We start from the raw sequence: 13028 nt of genomic DNA, 5'->3' as shown, positions 1-13028 counted from the left end.
CAGGAAGAGAGACAGGAGACCTGTCAGTGTCCACAGCCAGGAAGAGAAACAGGAGACCTGTCACAGTGTCCACAGCCAGGAAGAGAGGCAGGAGACCCTGCTCCCCCCCTTTATTCGGCCTGTCCTCAGGGCCAGAGCCTCGGCAGGTCTTCCTTCTCAGTCAATCCCGCACAAACATCCTGCACAACACACAAACACACCTGCAGCTTGTCTCCCAGATGGCTCTAAGTTCTGTTAGCTGCCAGTCAAGATGAGCCACCACCGTGGCGACAGGAGGGACCTCCCTGTGCCCGGGTGAGACAGACTGACTGTACACGGTCACCTGTGAACAGGCATTTTCTTACTTCACAGGTGGGAGTCTGGGTGTCTGAAAGGCTGGGTACCGTTTCCGGGTCTCACTCCATGTCTCTGTCTCCCCAACCCTTTATCACCCACTTCCACTCACAGTGTAACACAGATCTCGGAACCCAGGGGACTCCTCAGAGACACAGAACATCCAAAACACATGAACAGTACTCACTGGAAACTCTTATTTATATGTGAAGTGTGCTGTCATTTCTTGGACGTGCCAAATGGCATCTGTGACTCAAGCAAACATCTGGATCTCTACAGAAAGATTCCTGTTTCTAAGTAAGATGTCTCATTTCTGGTAACGTTTTAAACAATTCTCTAAGAAGAAAAATAAAGCCTGAAATTGCCAGATAAATATATTTAGTACTTTTGAAAGCTAGTTGATATAAGTAACTAAGACAATAAGCTAGTAAGAAACTACAGTGGGACCCAAAGAAGCAGGCGGGGTCCTTAGCCTGTGTCCATCTGCCCATCCGACAGGACTAGATCCTTAATCTGTGCTGCCATCGTTGCAGAGTCTCAGAGTCCAGAGCTCACTGGCAGGTTACAAAGAACAAAAGCCAAGGCCCAGAGAGGCATGCTATCACTCCTGGGACAGGCAGGGTCCTACCATCTGAAGGTGGCAGGGGAGAGCGGCGCCCTCCCTGAGATCTGACCATGGCCAGCCCTGTGTGCCCAGGAAACGCAAGCGCAGACAGCCCAGAGGATGGTGCTTCATACAAGGCCTCAGAGCCGCCTCACAGGTCTCTAGATAATCAGCAAAGACACCGAAGCATGTAAGGGAAGAGAGGCTGAGGAAGTCTCGGCCGGGACGGGGGAGTCGGGCAGACTTAAAATACTGAAAACAAAGCAGTAAAGAAGAAACTACACTTACCATAAGCTTCAAAGAAAAAAAGAAAAGGCAAAGGAAGTGAAAATACCTGGAAAATGTCCACAAAGAAAAGGGACTTTTAAGAGGCCCCTTCAGGAAAACACACACCTGGGCCCGTGCCCACAAAGGAGCCTGTCCTTGAACCTGTGTGCCCCTCAGTCTCCAGAGTAGAGGATCAGAAAACAGAGTGGAAATCTACTGGCACTGTTTTTCCGAAATCCAGAAACTCCAAGGCAGGCTACCCAAATCAATAAACAAACCTGGAATATTTTTGTCCAGATCAGTTACCACAACCACTAAACAGAACAGTATGAAGACCCCACTGTCTTCAGCCTCCCCCGTCCTTGTTACCTGGCAACCACAGAGCAGGACCCCATTCTCCCTCATACTGCCTCCTACTGGTCTGCCTGCCTCCAGTACAAATCCCCTTACTATCCCAGTAAATGCTTGTTTTAAAGTTGAGAGTCAAGTCACTCCTGCCAAAATCCTCATACCTCTCCCCAGACCCCGCGCACTGAGGCTGAGTCCAGCCCTCAGCGAGGGGCTGGCCCTTCATGACCTGCTGTTCTGGTTACTCTTGGGTCCTTCAGCATGTCTGTCTGCCCACCTGCCTCATCCCACATTCTCTCCCATCTGATTCAGAAGGTACCACTTCTGGGATGAGCAATTACATCTTCCTGCTTTGGGGTCTGTGCCACCGTCCTCTGCAGTGACTCTTCCCGAGATGGAGGGGAACAGTACAGCCAGGGTGGGTGGAGGGTGGGTGGTCATCTCTTTGTGTGACATCAGCTTTTGGCATCCTCCCTGGAACACTCACCTTCTGTCCCCAGACTGCTACGGGCCCAAACACTGCAGCATACTGTTGGTTAGATCATGACCACTGTGACCTCTGGCCCTAGGACACAGAGAGCAAGAACTTTGGGGCCCCTTGGCTTCCAACACTTTTCTCTACTAAGGATCTTAGCTTCATCCAGACTCCCCTGGCCACTGCCCGCTCTTTGCCCACTTCCCACATTTCTTAGCTCCTCGCTGTGTGCGTCTACCTGTTTTGGCGAAGTCCCCACCACCGACAGCGATCTTGTGCGGCGGTGCCCAGCATTCCCGCAGTCTTGTTGGGCACAGCCAAGGACATGAGAGCAGCAACCAGCACTGCAGTGCTAATCTGAGAGAACTAGGTGTAGGACTCCGCGAACACAAAAGAATTTTAAAACAGGAACAGTTCTGTTCAATTTATCTGGTTTCTTCTATCTGAATTAAAAACAAGCTGAGAAAAAGCAGGGCTCCAAAGACAGGTCCCTGTGACCAGAAGACGTCCAGGCTGCTTTGTTACAGAGGAGCAGGGCAGAGGGAGCTATCAAAATTAACACAGGGAAGAAGCCAAAGGTGAACAAGGCTGAACGAGGGATCCAGGCATGGACATGCACGCTTCTGAAAAGCCTAGATCTGCACGTGAGGAAGGAGGCAGACAGAAGGTGGGAACTGAGTACAATGACCACACGAGCATCTCAGCTCTCCTCACCCAGGGCCTGGGGCTTCTAACTTGGCCCCTCTCTTGGGCTGAACCCCATCTCAGATCCCAGCTTGTTACAGTCTGGCTGCAGCACCCCTCATTCCATCTGACAGCATCCAGAACACAAACTCCCTGCTGCAGAAGCCTCTCACCTGAGACCTCACCAAACATATGAGAACGGCTCGTCGCCAACATACTCACCTCAGAGGCCGGCCAGCGTTAGCAGGGGAAGGCGGCATCTCTTGGTCTTTCCCCGGGTGTGTTCTGGCCCCAGAGCTGCCCTACCTGACCCCTCAATCCTGCCTCTGAAAGGCACAGGGGACAGGCCGCCAGCCATCCTGATACCTACTGATTTTGTTTTCACTTTTACTTTTCTAAGAGAAAGTCTTACTACATAGCCCAGGCTGGCTTCAAAGTCAGGGTAGTCCTCCTGCTCTCCCTCCATGGGGTTGGGGTGACTGCAGCAGCCGTGCCTGCCGAGTGCAGCTCTGTCTTGCTTTGGTTCGGGTTTCCCTTGCTTAGTACCAGGCCTGGCACAAGCTCAGCAGCGTACCAAACTACTTTCCCAGACAGCTGTTTCTCTGAAACTTAACATGAGTCGCCACAACAGACAAGCTCTCCTTCGGAGCTCCGTCACTTTCTCTTGGCCAATGAAGCTAAGCCAAGGCCAGCCACAGATACAGTGAAGAGGCGGCACTAGGTCGGCCAGCCTTCACTCGGCGCAGAGGCTGGTGAAGCGAGCAGCTGCCTGCTCAGGCCGCTAGAGCCTGGGTGACCTGTTCCACAGCAGTGCCTGGCTTGCAAATGCTAGACCCAAATGCTGCCCAGTCTAGATCATGCTGCCCAGTCTAGATGAGCACTTTTCTTTGAGGCTGGGAATGAAGTGGGACAAAGCACAGCTTCGTCTCTGCCAGCCATTTTCAAGCTGGGTCACATAGCACAGGGGATTAGCAGGGCTTCCCAAACTACAGATAGTACAGTAACACTGAAGGCTTGATCTCCATATCTTCAATCTACACCACACACACACACACACACACACACACACACAAAAAAAAAAAACAAAAACAAAAACAAAAACATACACCTTTTCCTAAAAAGTAATCTGTCTCAATTTGCAGAGGAAAATCAAGCCCTCCCCCACCTTATCTTACAGCAAGGTCTTGACCGCCCTGGGGTCCTGGAAGGACACCCTGAGACACCTCGAGGCACCCTGCAGAGACAGGAAGATGGAGGCAAGAACACTCAGCGGTGGAAAGGGGAGGGCTCCAAATCTGTGGGTTTAGCTATCAGCAAAGACACAGAATCACTTCCTTCCTGCTTGATCAACTGCATGTCTGCTAGGAGTTCTGTTAAAGATACCTCACGACACCCCTCTTCCATGGGATTCCTGGTTGGCAGGAAAGGGCTCACACGAGCTAACAGCAGAGGGTGTTTCCACACATTCTGGCCACTGTGCAGCCCTCCAGTGCTAGGGAGTGTCCGTCTACACCACTGCCCCAGGTCTCACTTCTCACACAGACGCCTGGACCTGAAGCACGCCTGTGAAAGCCTAGATGTCTGGGTGACAATGGGCGCAGAGCTGAGGCCAGCGCTCCTCAGTCTCCCATTCCTGGCTGGGACTGCTAATCCAGCTAATCTGAGCTGTGCTGAGCTTCCTGCTGAGGACTGCAGTGCATGCTTGTGGGGCGCTGTCTTCATTACTGACTGAGGTGTGAAGCCCCGCCCGGGCCGTCCTGCTCTAGATGAGAGAGAGCAAGCAGGGGAGGGAGGATGTACGGGGGGGGGGGGGGAGAGTGGTGGGGAGGGTCCACTCTGCTCTTGAGAGTACGTGAGGTCACCGTCTGCTTGAGTTCTTTCCTACCTTGATTTCCCCTCAGCGATGGGCTGCACTCAGGAATTGTAAGATGAAATCACCCATTTCCTCTCCCTTTCCTCTGATTTTGCTAAAGAGTGTGCTATCACAGTGACAGAAATAAAACCAGGGCAGTTGCGGCCACTGAGGTTCCATCTAGCCACAGACAAACACAGGAGCCAGAGTCAGGTTTGCTGGGCAGGAGGTGCCTGCTCTTCAACCCTCTAGAGCAGCGGTCCTCGAACTCCCTGACGCTGTGCCCTTGACCACAGCTCCTCGAGTTGCGGCGACCCCACACTCCTATTTGTTGCTGCTTCGTAACTAACTTTGCTACTATTATGAATGGTATGAATTCTGATGTATAGGATATCTGATATGCGACCCCCGTGAAAGGGCCGTGAAAGGGTAGCAGCAAACAGCCAAGAGAGGACAGTGTCGGGATGTCAGGCCCTCACAGCACCGCTCCTCCTCACTGGAGTCCAGAGGAAAAGGAACCAGGTTCTTTAGGACGAGTTGAGTCACGGTTTCCCAAACTACATGAGGCCATACGGGAGGTGATATGGTGGTGTGTGTGTGTGTGTGTGTGTGTGTGTGTGTGTGTGTGTGTGTACACATGGCACAGGCATGCAGATGTGCAGGCTGTCAGCTAGGAAAGTGTTGGGGGCTCTGTGTGTCTGTAGGTGTGTGTATGTGGGCGCGTGTGCCATGTGGAGGTATGTCAGGAGGGCAGCACACCAGGGCATGTGTGCCAAGGACGGGGTAAGGCTGGCACCTGTGTGCAGGCTCATTCCTGCGTGGATGTGTGACTCAGCAATGCAGCTGCCGAGTGGCCTGCGCTCCTGCGAGTGACCCCAACACTGCCACCGGGCCACCAAGGGAGGCTGGGCGGGGCCCTTGGCGGGGCCCTTGGTGGGGCCTTTCCTTGGTCGGTGTGAACAGATGTCTGTTTACGTCTTCCTGGGAAAAGTCATAAAACAGAGTAATGTCTCACTGACGTCTTTACAGAGTGGGACTCAGCCGCTGCTGGAGAAATCAATTCCCACGTCAGCCAGAAGGTCAAAGCTGCCCCTCGCAGAGCTGTGAACAAAGGTGGCATGAGCAGCACCTTGCCCTTGTCTGTACACAGATGGCACAGACCCCAGCCACGTCCCCTAGATCCGTGAACCTGAGGCAGTTTAAAGCATAGAAAATGGCTTGAGCACGTGCGTGCGCGCGCGCGCACACACACACACACACACACACACACACACACACACACAGGCAGGGGCCCGGATTCCTTACTCTCTGCTGAGCTATCTCAGCAAAACACTTACTGTAAACACGTGCGCACTATGGTTGCACCAGAGCCCCGGTGTTTCCTGGGCACGCCTGCGTTCTGTTCTTCATGAGGGCAGGGCGGGTGCCCAGCAGAGAGGAGGGTGCAGTCTGCTCACACCCAGAGAGGAGGAAGCTGCCGTGGAAGCACCGAGGTACGCCGGGCAGCTTGGAGCAAAGCCCGCTGCGGGAGGCAGGGAGTGCTGGCTCTGTGGAGATGCCAGAGGCGTGGGACAGGGCTCCCAGGGAACTAGTGAGTGTGTATGCGCGCCCTCACACTCAGCAAGCGTGCACCTGGACACAGCAATCTCCGTCAGATCTGGGGACTGTGCGTGTGCAGTTTCCATATTCCTGCAGTTGTCAGGCGTGCATCTGTGTGCGTGCAACACCGTACGACTCACTGCGAGACGTGTATAGCTGAGAACTGCAGTGCCCCCAGGAGCAAGGTCACATGACTCAAGAGAGGGTCCCACCAGACGCAGAAGCTCCGAAGATGAGCCACAAAGCCCTCCCCAGCATGGCAGGAGCAGTAGGGAGCTTTTCTTTGGATGCACAGCGAGCTAGCCACAGTGCTGCAGGCAGCGGCTGTCCTGTCTTTCAGGGTTCCTGTGTATCTTAGGCCCAGCCCATGGGCAGTGGTGACCATAGAGATGGAGGCTCAGCTGCTATGATAAAGTTCTCACAACTGCCACACACCAGCTTTCTGCCTGCTACTGCTGTGGCCTTGCCGTGGGTGCTGAAGAAATCCACCCAGTGTATGTGAAAACGGGATTAGTCCACAGCCGGTACCAACAAGAAGGCTCGGCGGGGGAAGGTGCTTGCTGGGCAAGCCTGGTGACCTGGGTTAGCCCCGGAAGCCATGGAAAGGTAGGGGAGAAACAGCTCCACAAAGTTGCCCTTTGACATATGCCACCGCACACACATGCCTCCTCATACATAACACATGCCCCGAACACTGGAAATGTAATGAAGGGGAGCATGGAGGAGAGCTGGGGTCCCACGTTTGGATGTCAGGCATCACGGGTGGCCGGCACACGGTACCTGAGGAGAGGCAGCACTGCAGTCACGCAGGGCAGATCCCTTTCCTGGCTGACGCCTTGCTGGTCGAGTGTTACACACGTGGCTCTCACACGACTCTCAGGCCGTCAGTAGCACCGGCTTATAAGGGAGACGCAGCAGAGCTGCGCACAACTCACCTTGTAGGAAGATCCTGTCCCAGTAGGTTTTTCCGACCTGAATCCCCCCGAGAAACACCAGGTTGAACAGGATCAGCATGGACGTGGCGCAGGAGGCCAGCAGAGCGTGCAGCCGACGGCGGGCTGGCGGGGAGAGGAACCGGGCCTGTGAGGGAGCACAGGAAGACGCCACTGAGAGGCAGGAGAACTTGAAGCTTCAAAGAACCTAAACTTATATACTGGTTGTCTCTAGAAGTTTCTGTGCAGTACTTTCAGACCACAGTTGACTGCAAATAATTCCAACTGTGGAATCAGAACTGCAGATACTGAGCCTTATTGTCCATGGATAAAGGTTGATATCAGGGCTCTCTACCCTGAAATCTGGGTCTCAGCCCCTGGTTTATGTTTTCATTATTATTATTAATTCCATTCTTAGATATCCCAAGAAGCAAAAACAGGGTTTACCTCTTGGTCCACACAGCTATACCAATGAGCAGAATGTGCTATGTCCTTACAAATCCCCATTTCCCTTGCACTCTCTAACATCCCTATAAAATTCACTCCTGTGGTCTATTACATCTAGGATACAAGCACAAATGCAAACAGAGCATTCCCAGCACAGCCATCCTGCCTCATATGCTTGAGAACACCCCAGGGAAGAGAACTCATGTTGGGAAACTGCACAGGGGAATATCAGCGTACAATAAGGAGCCATAAAATATGACGAGAGTCATTGCCAGCCGGATCAGATAACAACAGTGTGACTGACAAACAGAATTTGAACGTCATTAACATGAATTTATCAGGATGAAAAAAGATGGAAAGGCTGTGGCGTTCATCTAAAGATGCTGGTAGCAGATCTTTAGGGGTGGGGCTGCCCCCAGATGTGTTTGCACAGTTGTTAGGTTCCCTCGTTGACTACCCAGCAACCCTGAGTGAGTGATGCCCCCTCTGCCTCCAGCTGCTGACGAACCACCCGATCCAGCCACTGGATCCAGGCCTGCTCACCACACACCTCTGAAGTCCAGAGGATGGGATGGAAGGGGGTAGAGAACGTTAGCAAGGAGCCCTGTGTCCCTGGGCAGATGTCTCAGACACGGCGGAGTAGGCTGCGGCCGTTTCTCTCCACGCTAGCACAACCCACTCAGACGGTATGGAGCCTGCCCTGATTACACAAGTGTCTGGGACCACCGGGGACCTCAGGCCTCAGGCAGGCCTTTGCTCAACCGTCTGGGAACACTGGCTCAGACTAAAGGAAACGATGAAGGTGGGAACAGAGAAGACTGATTCATCCAGACCAAAGGAAGTGACCCAGTGGGAACACAGCAGCTGCTGAGGCTCCTCAAACACACCTACTCGAAAGGTGAGGGCAGCAGCAAGCTCCGCTCAACCAGCTTCTGTCAGCTCGCTTGCGCGTCCTGCTGTGAGCTGTCCACTCTCATCTCCATAGGAACAGCCCTGCCTTTCCCAGCCAACATTCTGTCTCTGGGACTTGCAGGAGAGGACGGGCCAGCACGCTGGTGAAAATATGCAGGTGTGGGCGGGAGGTGCTGCAGAGCTGGTGGCTGCTTGGCCCCTTGACTGTCCACGGAGAGGCTGGGACGGGGCAGTGAGCATCCGGGGAACAGATGGCTGGAGGAATGGCTGCTGGAGACTGGGACAAAGGCTTGGCAAGTGTGACCTGGTGCTGTTATTCTTAAGTAGGGAGAAGCTAAGAATGGAAAGCGGGTGGGATTGAGCAGCTGGGCACGGTCCCCAGGAAATCACAGATTTTCATTTTTATGATGTTAAGTAGAGAGCAGAAGCAGGAGGCGACACTGGCCACCAACAGGGTCAGGTGGGGACAGGGCCACCCTCGAGCTATGAAGAAGCCACCGAAGAAGAGTGGGCTGATGAGAGCTCAAGGTCAGGAAGGAAGGTCAAGGTCGCTCCCCGGCCTGGTCTCCACCTCAGAATGCTTCGCTGCCTGTTAGGCATCTGTGTTCCAGCCCTTTCTCCTGCTCAGGCAGGCTCCTGAGAACAAGGCCAAGTTTTCACTACTCAACCCAAAGCTCCAGCATGAGCCCTTAATGCTCTGCTCCATCCTGTGCCCAAGCCAACTGAATCTATGAAATATTCAGACAGCACTGCCTGCAACCTCAAACATACCGAGCTTCAGAGAGCCTAGTCACAGTCTGTGTGCTGACTAAAGCCTTTAATTAAAATCAAGTCCACCTCCTCCCCTCAGCTTCAGCTCCTAGTTCGCTGCACAGTAGGGAAAGCTGTTCCTGCCTTATGAACAGAAGCAGAGGAGCAGACAGCCGGTCCCAGGTCTGGGCTGGCGCCTTCGCACAGCTCTCCCGGCCCAGGCCTTCCTGCTGTACCGCACTGCGCGTCCAGGTGGCAGGGTGCACCCCCTAGAGCAGCCTGAGGTCTTTCCTCCTTACTGTCAGCAGATCCTGGAGAACTGTCTGCTCACCAGACGCTTCATGCACAAGGGCTGCTGACGTGACAGACACACACTGTGCCAGCCAGCTCCCCCCAGCCCGTGACTACACACCTGAGACAAAGAACTTAAAACCAGGTGCAGTTCATAGTCACTGTTTAAGCCACGGCTTTGGGCCAGAGCAAGGCAGAATGGGATGTGTGGGGAGCTGCCTGCCTACGGTGGCCAGGAAGCACCTGGGAGGGTGTGAGGCAGGAGTAAGCCATGGCCTCACAGGCACTTCCCAGGAACTGACGTCCTTCCGGTCCCTCCATTACCCCCATACTTGCACCGCACACGCTGTACTAGAATCGGAGGATTAATCCACGGTGAGGTCTAAGCCTTTGATCCAATCACATCCCCAGAGCCTCGCCTCTAGGAACACTGCTGCCATAGGAACCAACCCTCTGGGGGACATTTCAGCTCCAAACCAAGGAAGTTGCCTCAAATCAATTCCAGACCAGAAATGCATGGTTGACGCGCACACCGGAACCTTAAAGGGGGACTCAGTTACCTGGAAATTCTGAGAGTTGTCCCAGGAGTGGGAGCTCACAGAACAAAGGCTATCTTCATAACTAACAGGTCCTGAGCGAGGACTAAGACTTCAGTTAGACAGCAGGAAGGAGTTCAGAAGCTCTACCGTGCAGCACAACGAGAAAGGTACTGCTGCATATCATTATCATTCTTTTTAAAACCATGTATTTGTCTTCATGTGTGAGGGAGTATTCCGCTGTATGTATGCGTGTGCGCCACACGCTGCCTGGTGGCTACGGAGGCCAGAAGAGGGAACTGGATCCCCTGGAATTGGAGATGTGGATAGCTGTGAGCTGTCATGTGGGGACTGGGAACTGAACCCAGGTCCTCTGCTAAAGTAAAACCAGCTCTTAATCACTGAGCCGTCTCTCTAGCTCCAGCCTATCGTATTCCTGGAAACTGTACAGAAAGCAGATTTTGAGTGTTCTCACTAGAGAAAATAACTTCACAAGATTATGCTCCAATGACCCAGTTCGACCACTCCACCGTGTGTCGGTGGCTGAAAATGTACTTTACACAGTAAATATGACATTTTTATCTTGTCACTTTAGAAAATAAATAGTTACTAGGCCTCACACCTAAATTTTGAATGGAATTTTAAAAAATGATCTCTCTTCATAACACAAGAATGTAGTTCTTAGGAAAAGCAAAAGAACACACTGAAAGAAGTGAAAAAATAAGAAAAATTTTAGGATTACAAAACCAATATGAAAAGAATTAGTTGTTTTCATATAGAGTAAGCAATGGTAAAGAAAATCGGGGTCTGGGGAGGTGGCCCCTGGGAAGTGCTTCCTGAGTTTGGGTTCCCAGGACCCACACAGCTGGACACAGCAGCACGCGTCTTCCAGTTCTGCTGTGCCAGACGGGAGGACTCCTGGAGCGTGCAAGGGCGCGTGTATGAACTCACACGCACAAAAATAATTTTTAAGAAGTTAAGAAAATTCATATTTATAGCAGCACAAAAAAGAATTAAATATTTAAGAACAAACCTAGCCAAAACAACAAAATCCTTACACACTGAAAGTACAAAGCCTTGCTTCAAGACAGAATCAACAGAGGCATCCGTGTTCACAGGCACAAAGGGGACACTGCTGGGGAGTACCAGACACAGGCTCACCGAAGAGCCTATCCAGGCCCCGCACTCTCTGCAGGAACTGTCCATCCTAAACCCATTTGGAACCTTAATGGACCTGAGTGACCGCAACATCCCTGGAAAACTAGTGAAGCTGAAGAACACACATTTCCTAATTTCAACACTACAAAGCCACAGCAGCCAAAGCAGGGTGGGGCTGGCCTGGCCTGACACCTGAACAGACAGGACAGAACAGAACAGAAAGCCCAGGCAAGACACCCACGTACAGTTATGTCATGGTCACCTTAACTGCTCACAGAGCCTCTGAAGAAGTGATGCCCTGTCAGCTAATGCATGTGTGTCCACAATCAAGAATGACGCTGGACCCTTACGTGGCACTAAAGCTTCATTCAAACGTCAAATATCTAAATAATAAGGACTAAAGTTGCAAAACTCTTCACAGACAACAGTAAGAAACAAATGCCTGGCGTGGGGTTTCCGTGGCTTCTCACTGGCCGCAACGGGAACAAGCCTCCAACACAGACACCTTTGAGGGTGCATTTCCGATCTAAACCATAATATTCACCAGGTGTCAGTTTCCAAAGCAAAAGCATATGGCTTGCAGTCAAACAGAAAATTTAAAACTCAACTGGGATTTACCAAAACGCGCAACAATGCATGGAGAAAGTAGCTAGTTTGGGCTTTGCAGAAATTTAAAGTCCTGTGTTACAGGATGCAACTGAAAATGCCACAACCATGTGTCAGTGAGGGATTAATGTCCAGAATATGTAAAGAGCTGCTAGAGATCAACAACAACCAAGAGCTCCTGAAAAATGGAAAGAATTTGACTGGCATTTATCCAGACAATAAGTACAAACGCCCCATAATCAGAGGATGTTTCAATGTTAATAATCACAGGACAGTACAAGTCAAAACCAGGAGATACAGATTCACACCTTCTAGGATGGCTAGTTTTAAAAAGAGGAAGGAGGAGGAGAAGAAAAGAAGAGGAAGAAGAGGAAGAGGAGGAAGGGGAAGAAAAAGTGTTGCAGGACATTTGATCCCATTGTGAACCCTGAGATTGTGAGCTGTAAAACTCTGCTTCTTGTTTGGTGTGGTTGAGCCCTAACACACACTTTTAATCCAAGAGCTTTCTGCACACAGGGTTTAATAAAGTTAACCCTAGGTCAAGAGGTGGAGCAAGAAATCAGCTGACAGGGATTAAAGAGTAGGAGGGACTTTGAGTTGAGGGGTATTTAAAACAGCACGGAGAAGGAGCTCTCTAGCTCTTTGGCTTTGGCTCTCTGGTTTTTGAACTTTGAGGGCTTTGAACTAGCAAGCATTTGGCCTTGGGTGTTTTGGTCTTTTCCTCCTGGGCTGTCAGCTGAGCTAGCAAGCTTTTAGCTTTGGGGATTTTTTCCTCTGAGATCTGAGCTGAGAGAGAAGGTCAGCTGGTGCTTTCTCTGCCTCTCTGAGCTAGCAGGTTTTCACCCCAGCATCTGGCTCCTGAGTCTTCATTGGTAAAGTCAAATGGTTGGGATTTTCATTTTTTATAACAACAGAAGTAGAAGAAGAATAAGAGGAGGATGTTTAGTAGAAGGAGAAAGAAGAGGAGGAGGAGGAAGGACTGGAGAGGAGAGGATAAGGAAGGACTGAGGAGTAGGAGGAGGATGAAGGTCTGAGGAGGAGAAAAAGGAAGGACTGAAGAGGAGGAGGAAGGATTAAAGAGGAGGAGGAAGGACTGAGGAGGAGGAGGAAGGACTGAGGAGGAGGAAGGGCTGAGTAGGAGGAAGACTGAGGAGGAGGAAGGGCTGAGAAGGAGGAAGGCTGAGGAGGAGGATAGCTGAGGAGGAGGAAAAAGGACTGAGGAGGAGGGACTGAG

General features: G+C 51.8%; 1 protein-coding gene across 1 annotated transcript in view; it reads right to left on the bottom strand.

Moving 5' to 3' along the window:
* Nucleotides 1-13028, bottom strand: part of Hhat (hedgehog acyltransferase) — a 199362-nt gene that overhangs the window by 27477 nt on the left and 158857 nt on the right. Inside the window, exon 11 of the mRNA XM_055609242.1 lies at nucleotides 7098-7242. Coding sequence (XP_055465217.1) covers nucleotides 7098-7242 — 145 coding nt within the window. The remainder of the gene's footprint in view (nucleotides 1-7097; nucleotides 7243-13028) is intronic.

This window comes from Psammomys obesus, unplaced genomic scaffold (assembly GCF_907164565.1).
Source record: "Psammomys obesus unplaced genomic scaffold, mPsaObe1.curated_primary_1811, whole genome shotgun sequence".
Lineage (NCBI taxonomy): Eukaryota > Metazoa > Chordata > Mammalia > Rodentia > Muridae > Psammomys > Psammomys obesus.
Note: the sequence above shows the minus strand (reverse complement) of the source record. Positions and strands in the feature narration are given on the sequence as shown.